The sequence below is a fragment of the Schistocerca gregaria genome, chromosome 4, assembly GCF_023897955.1.
Source record: "Schistocerca gregaria isolate iqSchGreg1 chromosome 4, iqSchGreg1.2, whole genome shotgun sequence".
NCBI lineage: Eukaryota > Metazoa > Arthropoda > Insecta > Orthoptera > Acrididae > Schistocerca > Schistocerca gregaria.
This window is the reverse complement of record NC_064923.1, coordinates 692,746,939-692,767,195: the sequence shown is the minus strand read 5'-3', so window position 1 is coordinate 692,767,195 and position 20,257 is coordinate 692,746,939. Positions and strand designations below refer to the sequence as shown.

Below are 20,257 nucleotides of genomic sequence, written 5' to 3'. Positions count from 1 at the left end.
CGATGCCTCGTGTAAGGAGGAGAAATGCGTACCGTCACGTTTCCGACTTTGGTAAATGTTGGATTGTAGCCTATCGCGATTGCGGTTTATCGTATCGCGACATTGCTGCTCGCGTTGGTCGAGATCCAATGACTGTTAGTAGAATGTGGAATCGGTGGGTTCAGGAGGGTAATACGGAACGCCGTGCTGGATCTCAAAGGCCTCGTATCACTAGCAGTCAAGGTATCTTATCCGCATGGCTGTAACGGATCGTGCAGCCACATCTAGATCCCTGAGTCAACAGATGGGGACGTTTGAAACACAACAACCATCTGCACAAACAGTTCGACGACGTCAGCAGCAGCATGGGCTATCAGCTCGGAGACCATGGCTGCAAATACTCTTGACGCTGTGTCACAGAGAGGAGCGCCTGCGGTGACGTACTCAACGACGATCCTGGGTGTACAAATGGCAAAAATACATTTTTTAGGATGAATCCAGATTCCGTTTACAGCATAGTGATGGTTGCATCAGTTTTTGGCGACATCGCGGTGAACACTCATTGGAAGCGTGTATTCGTCATCGCAATAGCGGCGGAACACCGGCGTGATGGTATGGGATGCCATTGTTTACACGTCTCGGTCGCCTCTTGTTTGCATTGACGGCACTCTGAACAGTGGACGCTACATTTTAGATGTGTTACGATCCGTCGCTTTACTCTTCATTCGATCCCTGCGAAACCCTACATTTCAGCAGGATAATGCACGACCGCATGTTGCAGGTCCTGTACGGGCCTCTCTGGATACAGAAAATGTTCGACTGCTGCCCTGGGCAGCACGTTCTCCAGATCTCTCACCAACTGAAAACGTCTAGGCAATGGTGTCCGAGCAACTGGCTCGTCACAATACGCTAGTCACTACTCTTGATGAACTGTGGTATCGTGGTGATGCTGCATGGGCAGCTATACCTACACACGCCATCCAAGCTCTGTTTCACTCAATGCCCAGGTGTATCAAGGCCGTTATTATGGCCAGAGGTTGCTCTGGGGAGTAATTTCTCAGGATCTATGCAGCCAAATTGCGTGAAAATGTAATCACATGTCAGTTCTAGTATAATATATTTGTGCAAAGAATACCCGTTTATCATATGCATTTCTTCTTGGTGTAGCAATTTTAATGGCCAGTAGTGTAACTTCTGTTTTAGCAGCAGTTTACTGTATGTTGCTTGGGCCGACCGGAGTGGCCGTGCGGTTCTAGGTGCTACAGTCTGGAGCCGAACGACCGCTACGGTCGCAGGTTCGAATCCTGCCTCGGGCATGGTTGTGTGTGATGTCCTTAGGGTTAGTTATGTTTAATTAGTTATAAGTTCTAGGCGACTGATGACCTTAGAAGTTAAGTCGCATAGTGCTCAGAGCCATTTGAATCATTTTGTTGCTTGGGGGACGAAGCGTTCCTAGATAAGGGAGAAATCGTAGGTCATTCCTGTTGTCAAGAAAGATAGTGGAATAGACTCGTAAAACCATGGATTCCAGGCTGTTGTAGAATTTTGGAAACAGTTGTATGCTGGTGTATAAAGACGTGTGGGCCGGAAAACTTTTATCGAGAGAGATCATTATGCATTCCGCAAACAAACCAGACCGCTGTATTCGCTCACGGGACCCAGTAGGTAGCAAATAAGAGAGCACAGGTTGATGATTTTTTTGACCTACTTAAGTTGTTCGATACAATTTCGTAGTATCACCCAATGAAGAAAACAGGACTATTCGGAATACGAGACCAGCTAAGTGACTGGACGAAAGAGATCCTAGAAAACAAAATGCAACATGTCACTCGTAACGAAGAGAAATTGTAGGGCGTAAAAATATCTTTGTGCGTAGGCTGAGGCAGTGTTATAAGACCACTACTTTACACAATAACAATAAAGGACGAAATGGAGGATGTCTGAAGCTCCGATTGGCGGTTCATGGGTGATGAAGCTGGTATACACGCGAGTAGTTGCAGCGCTAGAAAACTGTGGCGAAATGCAAGGTGACTTGCAGAGGATCGACTTGTGATTCAGTGATCAGCGTCAACATAAATGTAAGCTAGTAGACACACATCATATCCGCAACACTATCCGGACACCTGTTAGTGGACATGTATGTAAGTGGTGTCCATACTTCTCCTTTATGAAGGATTGAACTCTGTTGACAACACTTTAAATGAGACGTCTGAATGTCTGTAGAGTAATGGGAGCCCCTTCTTCCTCAGCAGCCGAAACCAGAAATGGTGATGATGTTGGACACTGGAGTCGGGATCAAAGTCGACGATCTAACTCACCCTGAAGCTGTTCCATTGAGCTGTAGTCGGGTCTGTGGATAGAGGCCCATTTCAAGAATGTTTTTGTCTGCGAAGAAGCCATGCGTAACAGAAGAAATACTTTTGTTGAGCGATGAAAGAAGAAAGTACAAAAATGTTCACAGAAAATCAAGAATACAGAAATGTACGTCGCTGGGAATTAAATAAATAGGGAGTGCAGGGAAGCTAAGGTGAAATGGCTGCATGAAGAATGTGAAGGAATCTAAAAATAAATGATTGTCAGAAGGACTGGCTCAGCGTACAGGAAAGTCAAAAAAATCTTCGATGAAATTAAAAGCAAGGGTAGTAACATTAAGAGTACAACTGGAATTCCACTGTTAAATGTATAAGAGAGAGCGGATAGGTGGGAAAAGAACGTTGCAGACCTCTATAAGGTTAATACGTGTCTGATGTGATAGAAGAAGAAACAAGAGTCGATATGGAGGAGACAGGGGATCTAGTATCTGAATCACAGTTCAAAAGCGTTTTGGAGGGCTTAAGGACAAATAAGCTAGAAGAAATAGATAACATCCCAGCAGAATTTCTAAAACAACAAAACGACAAGACGACTAATCACGTGGGTGCATAGAATATATAAGTCTGGCGACATACCATCTCACTTTCAGAAAAATATCGTCCACACAATTCCGAAGACTGATAGAGCCGACAGGTGCGAGAATGATGGAACTGTCAGCTTAATATCTCATGCATGAAACTAGCATACAAGAATAATATACAGAACACTAAAAAAGAAAATTGAGGATCTGATAGATGATAATTAGTTTGGCTTTAGGAAAGGTAAAGGCACAAGTGAGGCAACTCTGACGTTGCGGTTGATAATGGAAGCAGGAGTAGAGAAAAATGAAGACACGTTCATAGTGTTTGTCGATCTGGAAAAAGCGTTCGGCAATGTAAAATGGTGCAAGATGTTCGAAATTCTGAGAGAAATAGGGGTAAGCTATAGAAAGAGACAGGTAATACACAATATGTACAACAGCCGAGAGGGAATAATGAAAGTGGACGACCAAGAACGAAGTGCTCGGATTAAAGAGGGTGTCAGACAGGGATGTAGTATTTGAACCCTACTGTTGAATCTGCACAACGAAGAATCAGTGATAGATATACAAGAGAAGTTCAGGAGTGGAATTAAAATTTAAGGCGAAAAGATATCAATGACATGATTTGCTGAAGTTAGTACTATCCTGGGGGAGAGCGAACAGGTATTAAATGATCTGTTGAATCGAATCAACAGTCTGTGGACTGAGAATAAATCGAAGAAAGACGAAAGTAATCAGAAATAGCAGAAATGAAAGCATCGAGAAACTTAGCATCAGAATTGATGGTCGTGAAGTAGATGAAGCTAGGGAACTCTGCATCATAGGTAGCAAAATAACCAGTGACGGATGGAGCAAGGACATCAAAAGTAGACTAGCGCTGGCAAAAAGGGCATTCCTGCCAAGAGAAGTCTACTAGTATCAACCACAGGCCCTAATTTGAGGAAGAAGTTTCTGAGAATGTACGTTGGGAGCACAGCATTGTATAGTACTGAAACATGGACCGTGGCAAAGCCGAAAGAGGAGAGAAGCGAAGCATTTGTGATGGGTACTGTAGACGAATGTTGAAAATTTGGTGGATTGATAAGGTGCGGAATGAAGGGGGTTCTGTGCAGAATCGGATAGCAAAGGAATATGTGGAAAACACTGACGAGGAGAAGAGACAGCATGGCAGGACATTCGTTAAGACGTGAGGGAATGACTTCCACGGTACTAGAGGGAGCTGTAGAGGGCAAAAACTGTGGAGGAAGACAGAAATTGGAGTACATCTAGCAAATAATTGAGGACGTATTTTGCAAGTGCTACTCTGGGATGAAGAGAGGGGGGGGGTCCACCGGGGGCCGAACAGCACAATAACCCTGCGTTCGTTGTGGGGCGGCGGGCGGAGGGGTGAAGTGGACTGCGGTAGTCGTCGTGGGGTTGTGGACCACTGCGGCTGCGGCCGGGACGGAGCCTCTCCGTCGTTTCTAGGTCCCCGGTTAACATGCAATACATGCAAACCAAGGTTAGAAAGACCTCACGTACAGAAGGAAATGGACAACTTAGCATTAATTGTAGGAGTGATAGATGGCAAACTGAGGTTTCTTGGAAGAATTCTCGGGAAGTGTAGGCCACACACAAACCAGGTGGCTCTCAAACCGTCGTCCTGCCGATAGTTACATACTGTTGAAGAACGCTTGCCAGATGGAAATGATAAAGGAAACAGAGACGATACAAATAAGACTAGCGCTTTTCATCACATGTTCCTGTAGTAAGCTCAAAAGCGTCACTAAAATGCTCATTCATCTGTAGTGGGAAACGCATCCACGGAAGCGATATACATCAAGCTCTGCTTTACTGTAAAAATTACCGAGAGTGTACCTCAAGCTCTGCTGTACCGTAAAAATTACCGAGAGTGGACCTCAAGCCCTGCTTAACCGTAAAAATAACCGAGAGTGTACCTCAAGCTCTCCGTTACCGTAAAAATTACGGGTATGTTCCTTTCTAGAACAGTCAGTGTATTTCCTCCTCCAAATATTATATCGCTTAAAGGCTACGAAGGTAAAATTATAGAAATGCAGTCTCACTGATTCTTATCAATAGTTCTTCTTCACACCTCATTTGCAACTGGGACAGGAAAGGTGGGAAATGACAGTAGAACACAAGGTACCCTCCGTTACACACCATTAGTGGGTTTGTAGATGCATGTTGAATGTGTACAGTTTTCCGTCAACATTTCTACGGAAGCATCCGCTCACGCCTCCCCCCTCACCCCCCCCCCCCCCTCCCCACCAATGTAGTCGTGGCCGGTAGTTACGGACCTGTGACCGACAGCAGGAGGGGTGTGTTTCTGAGGGTGAAAACAAGTCAGGTTGCCGAAATTTCGTACCTTCAGAATGATGCTAACCATACCTGAGAGCAGAATTACTCAACAATGAAGGTCCAACAAATAATTAGAAGGGCAGGTGGATGAACGTGAGCTGCCATATGAAATGCAAGGAAACGACGAATCCAAATTTTACAGAAAGTCAGGGGAGATAGCAGACTTGTTTTGTCTTGAATTTCCCCAACGTTCATATTTCTTGCTTCCACTATCTCCTTCACATCATATTGCCAGTTTCGTCGTGGGCGACCCCTTTTCTCACTCTGGTATCGTGTAAATAATAGTATCCTATTTGGTAATCTGTCTTTTTCATTCTGTTCGTATGGCCAAACCACATCAGCTGCTTTTGTCGAAAAACGTCACGATTATTGCTATTCATTTTCATCCTTTGTCGGTTTACGTCATTTCCTATCCTGTCCATCCTATTACAACTTGAACTTCGTCTTAAGCAATGTATCTCAGTGGGAAGCACTCCTCTACTTCTTTTCTTTTTTTTTTTTTCTTGCTAACGCCCCAGGCTTCTGCTCCGTACAAAACTACACTCTAAACTATAGTCTCACACATCCCATTCTTACTCCACAAAACAGAGTTCATTTCCATTTCATAAGCTCTTCCTTTTCTAATAATATCAGCAACTTTAAGATTGTTTGTGCCTCGTTTGTTAAATAATACGCCATGATATTTTGGCATTCTCGCTCCTATAATTACTTCTCCCTCTATCTCCAAATTATTCACTTTTTCCTTTCCAGCAGCCTAGTAGTCACACGTCTTCATGTTCCTGTTCAAGCCAGAGTTACTGTATTCCACTTTAAGCTTTCTTATCCTATAGTCCTGATCATCTTCATCTTTTGCTAGTACAATTTGGTGATCTGTTTTAATCTTGCTGCCCTCCACTGTCACTCACATAATCGGGTATTTTTTTATCCCATGTCTACAGGGTTGCTCTTAAATAAAGTTTAAAGAAAGTAGGTGACAACCTGCATATCTGGATAAAAACCCTTACTATCCTTGAATTCGTCCAACTATTCTTAGTACTTACCCTCGCAGTGTTATTTTCACGTTATTTCGTAGCAGCCTTTAGCAATGTTTGATACAGCTCTATGACTTTCAACTTTTGCCACATATGCTTTCTGCAGGTCAGTCAATGCAACAGGTGTCTCCAATCCAACCTCTGTGTGTTTTTCACATTTTAGTTACATTACGAAGATATTGTCAATCACCGAATCCTGTATGCTCTGCTCGTTTCCTGTGACTTGATTCTTAGGCTATGATATCTTTCAGTACCTTCAAGTACAGTCTTCTAGCGAAAAGGAGAACTGTAATTATCTGTAATTATTTGGGTCATTACATGACCCTTTCTTAAGCACCGGTCTTGTGTAACATATTTTCCTTTGCGATGGAACATCACCTCCATTTAACACTCTCACAAACTGCCTGTTTAGCATCTCAGACAGTTTCGGTGGGCCAATATTTACCAGCTCAGGACGTATTGATTCGTATCCTGATGCCAGCTTCATCTGACAACTTCTCACAACCTGCAGACGACCTACAGCATCTATAGGCCATAACTCCTCCTGTTGCATCCTAACCTTGCCTTTGTGCGAAAATACAGGCCGATTTTCCTGTAATATATTCTGAAAATGGGTAGTCCATAATATTATTTTCAAGTAACTTCTCACTAGTTGACACTCACATTAATTTGATTGTTCTCCATGCCTTAGCACTACGAGCACCACCAAGCAACCTCTTTATATACTCACATGCTCCTTCCTACGCCTTGTTTCTCCTTTTTAACATTTTTCTTTGTCCTTCACGATTCAGTGTCCTATATCTATCTCTACTCTGATTGTCACACAATGTAAATAAGCTTCTTCTCATTTTCTCGAAGGGCTTCTTTCGATGTTTCATCTATGGCCTTGTTTGTATTCTCAAATGCCAATGTACTGTTCTCTCTGCACTTCCCACCTATTTCCCAATATCTGTTCGTGTCAGTACCTAATACTGTCTTTCCTTAAACTGTCCAAGTTACACCTTATGGTCAGGCCGTTCAGCATGCTGCTGGTACACTTTTTCTGATACTTTTTTCAGCATTCTCGAAATTTTGTAATATTGACTTCTGGCGGAAGTTTGTACGAAACAGGTTCTAACCATAACGTCTACATCTATATGTCACAAGGCACACCGCAGCGTACGTCAGGTGGTACACCTAGTGTTGTGGTCTTCTTCTTCCCTTTTCCACTGGCGAATGTTGTGTGGAAAGAATGATTGTTGGCACTATTCCGTGTTAGCTCTAATTTCTGTGATTTTCTCGTCGTGTTCATTTCTAGTGACATATGCAGCAGGGAGTAATACACTGTCCGGGTTTCTCCTGTAGCCTTCTCCGTGATAAACACTGTTGTGGCACTGTAGTTTGATGAATATCTCCGTAGCGCTCTTGTGCTTCCTAAACGAACTACGGTGGATCTGCAGCATCTCTTCTCTAGTATTAGTGTCATGTTCTTCTGCTTCCCTTTTCCACTGGCGAATGTTGTGTGGAAAGAATGATTGCTGGCACTCTACCGCGTTTGCTCTAACTTCTGTGATTTTCTCGTCGTGCTCATTTCCAGTGACATATGCAGCAGGAAGTAGCACACTGTCCGGGTTTCTCCGGTAGCCTTCTCCGTGATAAACACTGTAGTGGCACTGTACTTTGGTGAATATCTCCGCTCTTGTGCTTCATAAACGACCTTGGTTGGATCTGCAGTATCTCTTCTGTAAATCCTAACTGGTAAGAAATGTCTTATCAGCAAGTCCGCTACATTCTTGCCCAATTCAACTGCTGCGGCTTCTACCTGAGAAGTGCTGAATCGTGAGTTAATCGACACCACACACTGTCCATTAATGATATTCGTTAAAGTGACCACGTAATAACTAGCAGCCAGGAAATAAGCCTCGAACTAACTCTTCGAGAGAGAGAGAGAGACAGAGAGACAGAGAGAGAGAGAGAGAGAGAGACAGACAGAGAGAGAGAGAGAGAGGCGGGAGGGAGAGAGAAAGATAAGTGAGGAACTTGGGAGAAGGTGAGCTTTGATAATATGTAGCAGAGATGAGACTAACGTCTTACATGTTGCCAGTCCTTAACGGTTCTTGCTACAGCGAACAATGAATAAATTTGTAATGCAATTGAAGCGTGGCAACGTCACAGTATGGAGGAAACCATTGATCGGCATACATCACTGCTCCCAGTAAGACTTCCTAACGAAAATAAATCTCTTTGGCTGCTGCGGGTTACTCGAAAGGGACGCGCAGAACGGTTCAAAACTGGGTCGCTTTTCAACGTGACACTCTCTGTCTCCTTTTATGCAGTGATTTTAAATTGTTTAGGAATAAGTTTTGTACACCTTAATTCCAGTCAATTTAGCCGTGGTGCAAAACATACGTAATTTAAGGCAACAAATGCATTTGTTATGGTTTTGAATTAAATTCCTCCACACGAAGAACCCAGTCGATGGACTTACCGACTGCACATTATTCTGCCTGTCACAGCCATACAGAAATCCATCTCTGTGGAATGACTGTGGACCGAAATAAAAGGAGGGTTGAAATGATGAAGGATAGACATTATAATCGCTAGTTCTGTCGTCTGATAGAGATATATTCGAAGCACACGCAATGTTTTCTTACTATGTATGTTGATTCAGTTCTCTGTGGAGATCATTCAAAAGCCCTCATTTTCATTTATGTTTCAAAATAAGCGTCATGATTCTATAACAAAGATACAATTAAGTTGGCATATTTGTTTTTACGAAGCACAAAGAACCACATTACTAACAAAGGAATGATAAAAAATGTTGGTAAACTACTCTGAGCAGTTTGGTGAGCGATTTATCATATCCAAGACAAACACCAAACCAGTTCTCACCACAATCTTACTTTCACTTATGTGTAAAAACTCCGCGAAAGGTTAACGAGTAGAATGAGTGTATGGCGGAATTAAAATAAACAAAATTTTTGCCTGAGAAGAAAATTTGTGATTGTGATGGGAGACTAGAATTCGAGATGAAGAAAAAGAACAGAAATAAAAGTAGTAGAAGAACTTGGACTGGAAGAAAGGAATGAAGTGGAAAGCCGTGTATTAGAATACTGCAGAAATCAGACTTTAATCATTGCTAACACTCGATTTAAGAATCATGACAGGAAAGGTTGTATATGTGGAAGAGAGATAAAAACTGTGGAAGACACAGATCTAGAACTCAGATATTAAACAGTAAAACTGTTCCATGAGCATATGTGGACCCAGATGATACGTTATTGATTATGAACTGCAAATTGAAACTGAAGAATTGACCGTAGGAAATGCAAGAGATAAAACATGGATAAACTGTAAGAGCCATTTATACGGTAGAGTTTCAAACGTAAAATTTGCAAAAATGTAGAAAAACAAGAAAAAATATTTAACGGAAGACAAATGAAGGATAAAATAGTGGTGGCATGAAAGGCAAAGAGAGAAATATCAGTATAAATCCCTGGATAACAGCAAGACATTGCTTTTTTATGAAAGGACAAAATATCAAAATGCAATGAAAGAATCAGACGAAAGGGAGTACAGATGTCTCAGTATAAGACTTAGAGAAAGTGAAAGCTAATATTGGTAAATGAAAAGAACATATAGGATAAATGCAAAGTGTGACTACGGAAAATCTTCACGCCACTAACAGGCAAATTAAGAAAACATTTGGAGAAGAAAGCAACTGTCTGTATACCAAGAGCTAAAGTGACAACTCATTACTAAGGTAAGAAGGAAGGACTGGAAACATCGAAGAAGTGTACAAAGGAACCGATTTTGTAGACAAAATTATGGAAATGGAAGAGTATGTATAAGACGATAGCAACAACTCTAAACTGATAATATTCTTCTCGGGTATGCAGCCGGTTCATAACGTCTTCATGACACAATATTTCCGCGGTCCAACTGGCCGCCATCTTCAGGTGAGAGTGCTGGTGCACGATCTAGCCGGAACTGACTTCCCAGCGCAAGCGGCGGCCCCTATATAGGCCGCAGAAGACCCACAACGCGTGCGCGAGAAGGTGCCGTAACCGCCCTCTAGCGCAGTAGACATACCCCGCCGCCAGTGACGGAAAGAGGCGAAATCGAGATATCGCTGTCAAAAATTAAAAAATAAATAAATAAATAAAAATTTTATTCCGACGATAGAACCACAGACCGTTGTTTTTTAATGTCAGATAACACTGGGTCCATAGTCTTACTTAAAAGAAAACCCTTGTCTCTATTAATAAGACTGTCAGATAACCGAATCTCTATGGATTCTTTTAAAAATACAGTCCCAATAGTGAGATGCAGGGGCAACCATTTGTGTCTCGTCATATAGTATTCTGTGTCCCTCGGTGAGACAGTGTTCCGCCACTGCAGACTTCTCAGGTTGAAGCAGCCTTGTGTGCCGCTGATGCTCAACACATCGCTCCTGAATGGTCCGGATTGTCTGACCAATATAAGTCTTTCCACAGTGGCAAGGGATCTTGTACACACCGGGCTTCCTCAAACCCAAGTCATCCTTAACAGAGCCAAGGAGCGCTCTAATCTTGGCTGGCGGACGAAACATACTTTTGATGTGATATCTTTTCAGAATCGTTCCTATCTTCGAGGAAATGCTCCCAGCAAAAGGCAGAAAAGCTACCGATTTGCAGGTATCTTCTGGTGGTTCAGGCGAAGGTCCAAACTGGAAAGCACGACGGATCTGTTTATCTATATAGCCATTCTGCTTGAACACAATCTTAAGATGGTCTAATTCTTGTGCCAAGCTTTCTCCATCTGAAATGGCATAAGCTCTTCTCGCCAACGTCCGCAGGACCCCCGTACGTTGGAACGATGGATAACAGCTAGAAGCGTGTAAGTAACAGTTCGTGTGCGTAGGCTTTCGATAAACGCTGTGTCCCAGTGTCCCATCATCCTTTCTGTACACCAGAAAATCCAGAAACGGAAGCTTTCCATCATTTTCCACCTCCATGGTATATATGATGCTAAGATGCAGGGAATTGAAATGATCTAGGAGGCGGTCCAGAGCTTCTCTCCCATGAGGCCACACCATAAACGTATCGTCAACGTACCTCCAAAAACAGGTTGGTTTTAAGGACGCCGTCTTCAGCGCCATGTCCTCAAAATCTTCCATAAAAAGACTGGCGACTATTGGGGACAAAGGGCTCCCCATAGCCAGTCCGTCAGTCTGTTCAAAATATTTGTCATTGAATAAAAAGTACGTCGACGTTAACACGTGGCGACAAAGCCTGGTTGTTTCCTCATCCAGTTTCTCACCAATGAATTGCAAGGATTCTTCCAGAGGAACCCGGGTAAAAAGCGACACGACATCAAAGCTCACAAGCAAATCCCAGGGACTAAGAGACAAGGACTTCAATCTCTGAATAAACACCATAGAATTGGAAATGTGATGTTCGCATTTACCGACGTGAGGGCCAAGAACAGATGCTAAATACTTGGCTAGATTGTAGGTAGGAGCACCCAAATTACTCACGATTGGACGAAGCGGGACCCCTTTCTTATGAATCTTGGGTAGACCGTATAATGTCGGTGGCACGGCAGCACAAGGACGAAGTTTTTTGAGAACGTCGTCAGGTAAAGAACTCTTCTTCAACAGTGAAAGCGTCTTCCGTTTTATCCGTTCAGTTGGGTCGTCCTGCAATGTTCTGTATGCTGAGTCTTCAAGTAAGAGATCCATCTTTCCCAGATAGTCATCACGTGACAGAAGAACAGTTGCGTTGCCTTTGTCCGCTGGAAGAACTATCAGATCTTCGTCTACTCTAATGGACCGGACGGCTGCCCTTTCGAGAGAGGAGATGTTACTCCGTGGAGGCGGCGCCCGCCGCAATGTATGTGAGACCTCTTGCCTAATCTCTTGCCTAATCTCTTCTGCGGCCTATATAGGGGCCGCCGCTTGCGCTGGGAAGTCAGTTCCGGCGAGATCGTGCACCAGCACTCTCACCTGAAGATGGCGGCCAGTTGGACCGCGGAAATATTGTGTCATGAAGACGTTATGATCCGGCTGCATACCCGAGAAGAATATTATCAATTATTACGCCGGGAAAGCCTTCGTAGTCAACTCCAAACTGACCTTAAACAGAGTATCATTCCAGATATAGAAAAAATTATTAATATCGATATAAATATAAGTTCTAGAAAGTTTTATTTGGAAGAATTCTTTTAAAGCAGTGAAGAGAGTAGAAGCTTTTGAGAACTTCTTCTACAGAATTAGAAGATTATAGTACGTTTAAAGTAAGTTGCGACTTTTGAGAATTCAATACGGAGTGAGTGGAGGGACGCGCAGTCGTCAGCGTGTGCTGCGTGCTGCTAGCCGGCCGTTGTGGCCGAGCGGTTCTAGGCGCTTCAGTCTCGAACCGCGTGACCACTACGGTCGCAGGTTCAAATCCTGCCTCGGGCATGGATGTGTGTGATGTCCTTAGGTTAGTTAGGTTTAAGTAGTTCTAAGTTCTAGGGGAATGATGACCTGAGATGTTAAGTCCCATAGTGCTCAGAGCCATTTGAACTGTGATTCGGATTGAAATTAGCTTGACACGGAGGAAGTCTGATTCAACTATGCCCTTTACCATTAGCTATTTCGTCGACCTGTTAGCGTGGAGTATTGACTTGTACAATACTACAAGTTCCATTAACTTCTCTTTATACACGTCACGTTAAACTTTATCTCACGGAGCATTTCTTTGTACCCAGAGCAAAATATCAGCTTTCGTCCACTGCACTGCTGAAGCTTTGTGCATCGCAGCAGTGTGGTATGGGTTTGGTCCGTTACTGTTGTGGAATTCCGAGGAATGTTTTGCAGCAGAACGTTGTCTTGTCAGCCGGTGACGTATTCTTGGACGACACTTTTAATGCAAATCTCGCTTTTAGATGTGCTTTACTGTTGTTATTAATGCAACGCCAAGACGAAACACTTGTTCACAATACCTGATGGCTTCAGAATATTTCAAAGCGAAAAAATACGGATTTACAACGTGAGCTTGAAAACGTTTTTGCTTGTCTTTATGTGGTAATGTTTAGTCATTGTCTGGCAACAGGGGAGTTTTACCAGCCCAACCGCTGGCGGCATAGTAAGGAAAGCCAGATAGCTTTTTGGGCAACGGCGTGTCGTCCCCCTCCCGTCAGCCAAACGTCAAAAGTCGCCACTAATTTTAAAAGCACTATATATGGACATATTGTAAAACTGATGAAGAGGTGCTGAATCGAATAGGGAAGGGAAAATAATGGCATTGGACTTAAGAGAACGGAATGGCTGATGAGAACATTTTAAAGTTGCTTTGAGGAGGGTAGAAAGCGTGATAAAAATTTCAAGAGAGGACCAAGAGTTAATTACTGTAAGATGGCTCGAATTGTTAAGCCCTCACAGAATTGCCTTGCGTGGAGAGTTGCATCGGTCCATTTCTCGGGCCACAACAGCAGAACGACAAAGTACACAGTACGGAAGCAGGCGTGTGGCGAGTACTCACGTTGTGCCTCCACTCGACGCGCGTGACGGGCGGCTGCGCCTTCACGTGGCAGTCGAAGTAGACGTCGGAGCCTTCGCGGATGCTCTCGGGCCGCAGCGACGTCCCCAGCTTCAGCGTCGTCACGGGAACATCTGCAAAGGTGGCGCCGCTACAGGCAGTCTGTCGGCTCAGGTCGCAGCGCATCAAGCGCGAGTGCACACTGCTCAACTGCTCACAGAATTACTGCAGACAAATGCACTCCTAAAGCTTAGTTAATACACTCATGCTCATAAGTTAAGGATAATGCTGATACAACGGTCTGGTGGGCCGTTCGTGGGTTTAAATCATTTGACCTGCGGTCGTCGCACAGTGGCGCTGACAGCAGTGCACACATGTAGAGTTGTGTTGGTGCATGTCAGAGAACGGTGCAACGTGTAAGTGTGCAGACGTTTTCAGACGTGCCAATGCTGACTGTGTGTTGAAAATGGCTCAAATGACACATATTGATGACGTTATGAGGGGTAGAACACTAGGGCGACTGGAGGCTGGTCAAACACAGCAGGTCGTAGCAGGGGCCCTCCATGTGCCACAAACTGTGATCTGAAGATAATGGCAACGATTCCAGCTGACAGGAAACGTGTTCAGGTCCTACAGTACTGGACGTCCACAGTGTACAACACCACAAGAAGACCGATATCTCACCATCAGTGCAAGACGATGGCCACGGAGTACTGCAGGTAGCCTTACTCGGTACCTTACCGCAGCCACTGGAACAGTTGTCTCAAGACACACAGTCTTCAGACGACTGAAGAGACATGGTTTATTCGCTCGGAGACCTACGAGGTGCTTTCCACTGACCCCTGGTCACAGGAGAGCCCGTAAAGCCTGGTGTCAAGAACACAGTATATGGTCATTGGAACAGTGGTCCCAGGTAATGTTCACGGACGGGTCCAATGTACCTGTAGTCTGAACAGTGTTCCTCGCTGGGTTTTCATCTAGCGTGAACCAGGAACCAGGTACCAACCCTTTAATTTTATTGAAAGGGACTAGTATGGAGATCATTGTCTGATGGTGTGTGGTGAGACTATGATTGGTGCACATACACCCCTGCATTTCTTTGACAGAGGAATTTTAACACGTCAGTTGTATCGGGACGTCATTTTGCACCAGTACAGGTATGTCCACCTTTTCAAGGGTGCAGTGAGTCCCACCTTCTCCCTGATGAATGATAACACACTGCCCCAATGAGCTGCCATCGTGGAGGAGTACCTTGAAACAGAAGATATCAAGCGAATGGAGTGACCTGCTCTTCTACAGACGTAAACCCCATCGAGAACGTCTGGGTTGCTCTCGGTCGACGTATCGCTTCACGTCTTAAGACCCGTGTGACACTTCAGGAGCTGCGACAGGCACTTGTGCAAGAATGGGAGGCTATACCCCAGCAGCTGCTCAACCACGTTAGGCAGAGTATGCCAACCGGTTGTGCGGCCTGTGTACGTGTGCATGGTGATCATATCCCATATTTATGACGGGGTACATGCTCAGGAAACAGTGGCGTTTTGTAGCACACGTATTTCTGGACGGTTTTCTCAACTTATCAGCAATACCGTGTACTTACAGATCTGTGTCGTGTGTGTTCCCTACGTGCCTATGCTATTAGCGCCAGTTTTGTGTAGTGAGACGATGTGTGGCACCGCATTCTGCAATTATTCTTAATTTATGAGCATGAGTGTATTTCTTGGAAATGTCTCCACAGATAATGGTAAAAATATTGTTTGAATGCGTATCATTGCGCGTGTTATGAGTAAAATGTCTTCTGACGGTCATGGTTGCGAGTCGTGTAATTGGTCTAGCGATGTAAATGGCAGGACGTGGCTTGTGGGACAAGGACGTGATCCTGCCACGAATCGAATCCTTGCGGACGACAACAGACAGCAGGTCTGGTGAGTTGGCCAGGCTGACTGTGGCTTTCAGGCAGTTACCAACGCTTGTTCAGAGAAGTGCTGGGCTTATTCACAATCTACGCTTCAGGTAACACAATACATAAAAAAATAATACACAGCACCATTGTTACACAATTCACAGACATATGGCCCACGAATTCCCTCTCACAAGTAAAAAGGCAACAGTGGTGACCATAAGTACACTAAGCAACAAAATTAAAGGGTAACTTTTCGAAACCCAGTAACTGTCTTCTATTCCGGCGTTTAAGTTTGAAATTTGGATCAAAGATGTGTACAACCCTTTCCTGTAACGGTGCAAAAGTGTGGCGCTCTGCGACGTCACCGTGGGAGTGCTAAGGTCGCAGGTTCGAATCCTGCCTCGACCCATGGATGTGTGTGATGTCCTTAGGTTAGTTAGGTTTAAGTAGTTCTAAGTTCTAAGGGACTGATGACCACAGCTATTAAGTCCCATAGTGCTCAGAGCCATTTGAACCATTTCTGCGACGTCACACAGTGGTAAGGCGACATTTCAGAAGGTTAAATGTCAACACACCCAAAACAGGCCACAGCTCAGAAGTTCATGTGACCAGTAACATGGGTTAATGATGCCACATTACCACAAAATTTCATCACAGTTCTGCACAGTGCCACCTCCACGTGTCACAATAGGGAAACATCCCAACATTTCAACCCCTTCTTTTCATGCCACAGTAATGGCTGCCAAAACTGCGATAAACTGCGTTGAAATCACGCGATTTACTTACGAATGGCAGAGGAAAACATTTCAGGCACAATTCGGCTCAGAATCGGCACGAAAACGCCTGAGGTAGTGGCATGATGGGTGTAAATGAAGCCACCCCTGGACTTGGACTGTTGATTCCCATACTTTTCAGTTCGCGGTGCGATGAGGAACAGGAAGACGTTCTTGACAACGCTAGACACTGCTGCCAACCCCTTGGCGTTCCAATCCTACTCTACAGACATCGTGGGGCTGCAACCATAATGAATGTGTTGAGTTACCTTTGGTGAGTAGTGCGAAAGTAGATTTTTCTCTGCTGTACAGATTGGAATCACTAGCGCCTTTTAAAAACCATTCGACGAAATCTGAACGTGATTCGGAGCAGCAAATAGTACATAAGCTTTTTAATACTTATTTTCCCCCACCCTCCCATGGCTTGACCATGGGGAGGGGATGAAACATTAAGTCGTGCATGAACTGCACCCCCTTCCCTCGCCCAGTGAGGCAGTACGTTAACACCTTCGGTGCCACGTACGGACCTTATTTGAGCAAGTTACATAAATACGTATCAGAAATCTTGACACACAATCTGTCACGAATTGCTCTAGCACCTGAATGCAGACAAACACCACTTCAGGGATGTCGAAGTGGTTGTATTATCTCCAGGCCCTACAGCATCAACGAGGGTAAATGTAGATCGAAGTTTCTGACAGGTACACTTCGGGGGATACTGCGACCTTGTTGTCACTGAGGACTACAGATTGTCTTCGTTGCCGATTCTTTTTATCTTTTCATTATTTCTCATGACGCGTTTCAGGCTATCCCATTATCATATATGTGGCTGAAGAATACAGTCTAAGACGGAATACAGAAACCTACGTTACAATGAATGATGATGATGATGTTTGGTTTGACTCAACTGCGCGAACATCAGCGACCGAAGAAAATGCTTCAAACGGCTCTGAGCACTACGGGTCTTAACTTCTGAGGTCATCAGTCCCCTTGAACTCAGAACCACTAAAACCTAACTAACCTAAGGACATCACACACATCCAACCTGCGACCGTAGTGGGCGCACGGTTCCAGACTGTAGCGCCTAGAACCGCTCGGCCACTCGGCTCGCGATCGTACAAAGTCCCATTTTTTTTTTACACAGCCCATTTTCTATTCACAATCCAGTCTAATCATTCTCACAAATGGTGATGATGATGATGATATGATGAGGACAACACAAACACCCAGTCCCGTAGCAGAGGAAATCCCCAACCCGGCCGGGAATCGAACCCGGGGCCCTCTGATCTATAGGCAGCAAAGCCAGCAACTAGACCACGAGCTGCGGACCGTTACAATGAAGCATTGAAGCTCAGGAACATACATTCTACATGGTTAGGCAGTACCTTGTTAGTTATAGACATTATTTACAATATCAGTGCCCAAACTGGATGAGGCAGTACATCGCCAGTAACAGTATCATACTGCCCATCACAATAGACATCTGCGACATGTCAACCTTTGTTACAATTAGCTTACATCTAATATTTAACTTCACTGTCCGCCCCGATAGCTGAGTGGTCAGCGTGACGGATTGCCGTCCTTGGGGCCCGCGTTCGATTCCCGGCCGGGTCGGGGATTTTCCCCGGTCAGCTACTGGGTGTCGTGTTGTCTTCATCATCATTTCATCTACATCTAGCACGCAGATCGACAAATGTGGCGTCGCCAAAGGCTTATTTCCATTTCCATTTAACTTCTGTTTTAAAGCAAATCAGTAAATGAGCTTTAAGATGTAATGGTGTAAGAGTTACATTTCAGTGCTGTTCGGATTTTAAGGTAATGAGTTACCGTCGGTTACAGTGCTTTTTAATATTAGTTAATAAAATGGAGCGAGCCTTTGTAAAGCTCGCCTCCTAGTAGTAAAGATTGTTTATCTCACAACATTTCGTACTGTCTGAGCCAGTGTGGGCATTGAAGTGGTAATTGAATGATTACAAGCGACAAGAGACTGAGGATCGATGTTAAAGATCTCTATTGTAAATTTCTGTATTTCGTCTTACATTACATTCTTAACCATAAATGTGAGGTTGGGATAACAAGAAACGCGTCTGAGAAGTTAAAGCAAAGAAAGAACTTTTTAACGGCCAAGACAAGTGTATAATCACGAGACATATTAAGACGCACTTGTTTTCTATTTTATTTGCAAGAATCAATGTCAGTTCCAGCGCAGTCAAAAAGGAACCACATATCTTGTGCATTGCTGCTCCAGAGTGTAAATCAGAAAAAGGAATCAAATGGCGAAGGTTATGCAGATATGAAAGCAGTGAAAAACACAGTTCTAAAAATATAATGCCTCTCTTTCGTCCACCACTGTAGCTAATCTAACAGAGCGGCTGAAAATTGTGCAGAGGGACAGAGACCAACTGCAGATACTGCAAGCAGTTATAGACTGGCACCAGCTGAGAAGCTGTGGTGGTTCCAAGGTTGGGGGACAGGAGAGGCTATGGGAGCGGTGTGTTGACCACATGCTCCTCCTTACTGCACCCAAGCAAAGCCGTCAGTGGATGGTGACACGGCATGTGGTCGGCTACGGGTGGTTGTCAGGGCCTGATCGTGGAGAGGAGTTCTTTTTGACACCAGGTAAGACATAACACGCTTTCAAAGCTTGGGATTTTGTGACAAAACTTTGTTCAAATGGCTCTGAGCACTATGGTACTTAACATACGTGGTTATCGGTCCCCTAGAACTTAGAACTACTTAACCCTAACCAATCTAAGGACTTCACACACACCCATGGCCGGCCGGGGTAGCCGAGCGGTTCTAGGCATAACAATCTGGAACCGCGCGACCGCTACGGTCGCTGGTTCGAAGCCTGCTTAGGTTAGTTAGGTTTAAGTAGTTCTAAGTTCTAGGGGACTGATGACCTCAGAAGTTAAGTCCCATAGTGCTCAGAGCCATTTGAACACATCGATGCCCGAGGCAGCGCTGTTCCAGACTGAAGCGCCTAGAACCATTCGGCCACCAAGGCCGGCTGTAGCAAGGCTTAAAGGGTGCAGCCACACCTCTTTTTCTTTGCTCTCCACATTATGCGAGGGAGTGGTATGGATGGAAACAAGAAAAATTTCTTAGTTAACAATACTACTATCAGTTCGTGATGTAGTCCGTATTGAGGGACTATTATGCCGAGTTGGACCTGTCACCACCTGTTTTTGCACCACAACGAGTAGTGTGAGAAATCTGTCAGTGTCATATTCTCACGTCCGTAGCGCCAAGGATAAGATCTAACTCAATGAACGACAGATAGCGATGGGACGCAGGCTGGCGCCCACTGGGCGTTCTGTGTTTCGATGTCCGCCTGAAAGTTTCCAACACCATTAGTTTCATACATCCAGTTGTCTTTATGCACTCACAACATTCTTCATTTGAAGGTATAGTATTTTTCTATACTGAAAATAATGACAGCTAGCTAGTGTAAGGGTGATATTTTAGCGGCTTCCCATACGTGTTCAACTGGCAGCGTTCAGCCAAGATTTTCATGATGCTTCAAGTTTCAGGGAGGGGTCTGTTTGCTGTACTCATTGTTGACTGAGTATATGACCAAACGAAGTTCGGCGAAGAAAAACCAACGGTCTTCCTGATTTCCTCTTTTATCATTTATTAGGCTATACCAACACTATACACGTCGTTTTCGGCTTAAAGTGATCCGTTAAATGTGTAGCACCGACGTTAGAAGCTACTTTTGTTGCAGAATTCGTATCACTGCAGTTGTTTTCAATACTTATTTATCTCCACAGCAAGAACACTGAAACGGGAATTGAAGAATAGAATTTCATTCAGCTTCGTAACCTCACTTTACTTGT

At 44.3% G+C, this 20,257-nt stretch overlaps 1 protein-coding gene across 1 annotated transcript in view; it reads right to left on the bottom strand.

Moving 5' to 3' along the window:
- LOC126267453 (nephrin-like) overlaps window positions 1-20,257 on the bottom strand; it is a 943,456-nt gene that overhangs the window by 192,550 nt on the left and 730,649 nt on the right. The window contains exon 8 of the mRNA XM_049972720.1: window positions 13,746-13,876. Coding sequence (XP_049828677.1) covers window positions 13,746-13,876 — 131 coding nt within the window. The remainder of the gene's footprint in view (window positions 1-13,745; window positions 13,877-20,257) is intronic.